This window comes from Mus pahari, chromosome 11 (genome assembly GCF_900095145.1).
Source record: "Mus pahari chromosome 11, PAHARI_EIJ_v1.1, whole genome shotgun sequence".
NCBI classification, from domain to species: Eukaryota; Metazoa; Chordata; class Mammalia; order Rodentia; family Muridae; genus Mus; species Mus pahari.
Genome location: NC_034600.1, coordinates 56238969 through 56243827, shown reverse-complemented (window position 1 = coordinate 56243827; position 4859 = coordinate 56238969). Strand labels below are relative to the sequence as shown.

Below are 4859 nucleotides of genomic sequence, written 5' to 3'. Positions count from 1 at the left end.
GCTTTCTTATAGAATCCAAGACTATCAGCCCAGAGATGGTCCCACCTACAAAGGGCCTCTCCCCCTTGATCACTAATTGAGGAAATGCCCCACAGCTGGATCTCATGGGGGCATTTCCCCAACTAAAGCTCCTTTCTCTATGATAACTCCAGCTGTGTCAAGTTGACACAAAGCTAGCCAGTACACTCACCATCCAGTAGTTGCCACCACTCTCTTATTTTATCCACACAGCAGTGATCCTAGGTACTTACCAATAACAATCCTATTTTATAGCCATAGCAATATAGCCAATGGTTTAATATGTTATGTGTCATCATAGGAATCTATATACAAGCACCTAAAGTCATCAGCAAACTGCTTCTCCAAGGAAGCATTATCCAGTGCATGAAGACAGAATGACAAAGTGTACCTGCAGGGCTGTCTATTCCTAGAAACAGTGTAGCCACTTCAGCCCCTAAAGTACTTGCTGTCTTAAATTCTACTCTTATCTAATATCACTTCTGGAGCATAACTTAGTGCTACACATTACTGGAACCCAAATATTCACATCCTAGCTTCACGTGAGGAAAATACCTTTTCTATGACCCAGTATCCTCTTAATAAAAATAATGATAAGGGATGAGCTATTTAATGCTGTCTACTGGCATTTACTGGGTGATCAGATATGTCAACAACACATTTAAGAGGAACTCAATACTCAGAACCACTATACTTTTGGTATACTTATATATAAATTATAAAACAAATGAAATATTCCCAAATGCCCATACTATAGGCCTATTGCTATGTGTAAATATGATGTTATACATTATCCTATTCACTTTCTTCCTTACTGGCCACAGCCTGGTATGCTGCTGAGCTGTTGTTGATCATCCCCATTACAAACTATTTTTTGTCAAAGCATGATGTATTTGTGATAAGCAACAAATTCATGGCCTTGGTTCAAATGCAAAAGTTTATTTTTTCCAACCAACAATATTTGCTTTTGTTTTGTTTTTAAATTTACATAAAGTGATACCACTTTAATAAAGAAACTAAAACACAAATAGAGCTATCCATGGAAAATGGGATAGAAGTGGATTTGTGAGACCTGTGGGCATCTGATCTGAGAGAACAAGAGGATCACCCTCCAAATAAATGAATCTAACGCATGAACTTGTTTAGTGTGTCTTGGACAGGGACATGTCCAGAAACAACAGCTCTCAGGTCTATGGCACTGAAGTTGTACAAGGCACGATTCTCAAACACAATGGCTCTGTTTCTCTTCCCACGCAGGATCTGCGAGACCGCCTATGGGACATCTGCGAAGCGAGGAAGGAAGAGGCGGAACAGGAGAGGTTTGATATCATTAATGAGAGCTGGCTGCAGGACGCTATCGGAATCACAATGAATCACTTCTTTTCCCTGATGCAGGTAGGAACAGCCGGACACGGTGGCACAGACTCGCTTTGCAACCTCATTCCTCAGGAAACAAGTCCTTCTGGAATGTTAGGGGTCTGCGCAAGAATCTTTTTCTTGCTCAGACCATCCTGTGGGGTATGCATTCTCTGCCTGGTATGCATTCTGGTTTGCCAAGGAAACTTAGCTAACAAAAATTGTTTTGTTTTGTTTTATCCCAACCAAGCAATTACACAGACATTGCATCTCGAGCATCCCTGCATCCCTATGGAGTTTCTGAGAGATTGCAGAGATGCTGTCTGAAGCAGGTTACCTGATCAGATTCTCAAATACTTAAAGGTGGCCGCAATAGCCAAGGAAATCTGCCCTACCATAATTTCTGGGCTACATTACAACCATGGATACCATTGCTGTGATCAGGAGAGTAAAACAGCCCAGCCTTTAGCTGTTAGATGTCACAAAACAAAATGACTCTAGAGGCAGATTTTGAGAGCTCAGGGACTGATACAGGATGAAGGGGTGGGGCCAATTGTGTTGGCTTTGTAGCTTTTTTAACTTTTAATTTCATGTATATCTGTGTCAGTGTGATTTTGTGCACCTGCTATGTGCCTGTGTAGATAAGAAGTTAGTTTCCTTCCCTTCTATAGGAGCCTTGAAATGCTATCTGCCTTGAGAAATAACTATATTTTGAAATCATGGTTTTTGGATCTTGCATTACAAAACTCATAAAAAGAAAAAGGTTATCAGATCATATACTTTGGTTCTGAAGAGTTCCTGTTCAAGTAGCCTTTAGTGTCTAATGGTGTATCGTGATGCCTGAACAACTCAGTTCGTGCTCCTTTGTGACATGGACTTTGCGCTCACCTTATATTCATTCAAAAAATTGAAATATAGTACAACTGATTCTTTGAAAGAATCTACATTCATATTAGTATCATTATAGTATGTTGTTATCAATATTATATTAACTCTTGGTGTGTCTAATTCAGACTTCCTCAAATATGTGTGAATGCACAGAAACAAAGGTATTAGTCAGGTAATAAATAAATGGCTTGAAGTGTACTCCCTATTGATGAGGAACTACATTATATCCACTTGGGAGGTTTAAAGGAATCAGGATATCAGAAGAAGGAAAACTATGAAGGCATGTTACATGGATTATAAAGATAAGATTAATTAAAAAGAGTTTCAAACAAAGGACAATACTGAGACATTATTAAGAATATTATTAAGCCTATTAAGGAGTATGCTTAGCTCCATAATGCATACTTTACACATTACTAAGTCAAGGGCCCTACTGGCCTAAACTCATCAGACAAGAGTCCAGGGTATCAGTTTGAATGCATAGCAAGAAGATATTGTAAACTGGTCTTAACAAATGCTTATGGAAGAAGCAGCTGAGATCCAGTGATGAAGTGACTGACAAGTCACTTTCCTGAGTCAGAGCCATAAACCACTCTTGTAGAATGATATGGCTGTAACAGTTCATTAATATATAGATTTGGAGTTTTTAATCCTAGGATCTTGAAGCAATGCCCACACCAGACAAAGTAAAGTCAAACATCAGAGTCCACGCCAGCCACCACTCTCAGAAATTTCCAGAGCACAGTAAACGATGACAACAACATGATGCTAAAGGTTCGGTCATCATCCTCATTTCGTAGATAAGGAAACTGAGGCAAACTGGGATGACACTATCTGCTCAATACTTCCATCTAGTAAGTGAAAGAAGGAACTGAGTGTGACCTCAGAGTTGGTAGTCCTTCTGAAGCACTACTGTTCTCAACAATGTTGTCCTAATAGTTCAGCTTCACAGGTAGGACCCAGATAGCTTTGTTTGGTACTACACAATAAACCTCCTCAAAGCCAAGAGTGGATATGGATATGCTGGAGAATAACTTTCAGTTCAGCACACAAAGAAACAACACAGTGATGGGATGACCCACCAGGTAGTCGATCACTGGGGTGGCTTATATTTTGTCCAGGATGCTCAAAATCAGAAACTGTAGTGTTTGTCAAGGACTGAAGGTAACGACCCTTCAGAAAATCTTCAGTTACCTATATCAGTTCACAAACAACTAGGTAATTACCTCCCCAAATGGGTTTCATGGAAAGCTGCCTTCCAAGTTATTCCAGAAAACATTGTAATTACATAATTGTCTTTGGAAAATGCTACATAATCCTTCTTTCTTCAATCAAGGAACTCTCTGTAGTGGAGAAAGAATGGGTTGGAAGTGCAGGAACTACCTTTGTAGCATTAGGACTGTGTAGGAACTCAAAGAACACTTGCCCAGCCCGTGCCCAGCCCATGTCCAGCTCATGCCCAGCCCCTGTGTGGTACAAAGGCAAACCTGCACTGACCAGAAGACAACAAGCACACATGTCTTACTGCTGATCATTTTACAACCAATTCCTCTGCACTGCTCTACTTCCTTCAAGGTCTCTTCTAGCGTCTCCCACAGAGGAGAGGAGTCATGTCCATCTCGTTCACATTAAGCAAGAAGAGAAACTGTATTGAGAGAATCACTGTTTCACTTTGTGCGGTTGGTTGTCATGTTTCCACAAACAGTGTGTATTTACCAGAGGAATAGAACCTGGTGTTGTTTTTATTTTGGTGTTGTATGTGTAGCATTTGTGGTACCCCATGATGACTGAATTATCGCTAGGACAAAGAAGTTAGTTAACCGAAGCATCTCTAAAACCAATTAAAACGTATAACCCTGGTTAAGTGAAATCTCACTTAGTAAACATACAAAGCAAAGTTGTTTGCTTGCTTTAATAATTATGAAAACTTTATGGACAGAGAAATAATCATAGCTCTTTCTAGAAAATTCCTTTCAACCAACATGTACGTATTACAGAAATACATAGATTAGTCTGTTCTTCTTTGAGTATTGATATTCACTTTCTGTATTAAAGGCAGAAGTGAACCGTTTTCAAGATACCAAAAGACTCCTTCAAGATTATTACAGAGCAATGGAATCCAAAATCCCTCTGGAAGACAGTAAGAAATTTACTCGGGTCCCATTGGTTCAGCTTGATGGTAAAGAAATTTCAGAAAGCCAGCTCAGGTAATGCAGATCACTATATTTGTTACAGTAGAATTGTTTTGAACATACAGCACAGGGTTTTTAAATTATAAATCATGCTCCTGGTAATGAAAATTCCCAAATATTCTAAAACACTAAACTTTTTTTAAAAATCACTTTGCTGTGACATTAACTTGCGATAATATGATTGTTTATCTTGTTAGTAGTTAATATTTACTGTTTGGTTATAAAGGTATAGTTTGTTTTATGTCATTTTCCACAAGATTCTACTCTGGGTATCAGTTCTGTATTGAGAAGTAAAGTTAGCTTGAAAAATCTCTAGTAAGGGATTAGGAACTTAAATGAGAGAACCTGATTGTGTGTGTGTGTGTGTGTGTGTGAGAGAGAGAGAGAGAGAGAGAGAGAGAGAGA

The 4859-nt window shown here is 39.0% G+C and overlaps 1 protein-coding gene across 1 annotated transcript in view; it reads left to right on the top strand.

Annotated features, from left to right (window-relative positions):
• Spef2 (sperm flagellar 2) overlaps positions 1 to 4859 on the top strand; it is a 166963-nt gene that overhangs the window by 112453 nt on the left and 49651 nt on the right. The window contains exons 24-25 of the mRNA XM_021208381.1: positions 1276 to 1413; positions 4318 to 4469. Of these exons, the coding sequence (XP_021064040.1) occupies positions 1276 to 1413; positions 4318 to 4469 (290 nt within the window). The remainder of the gene's footprint in view (positions 1 to 1275; positions 1414 to 4317; positions 4470 to 4859) is intronic.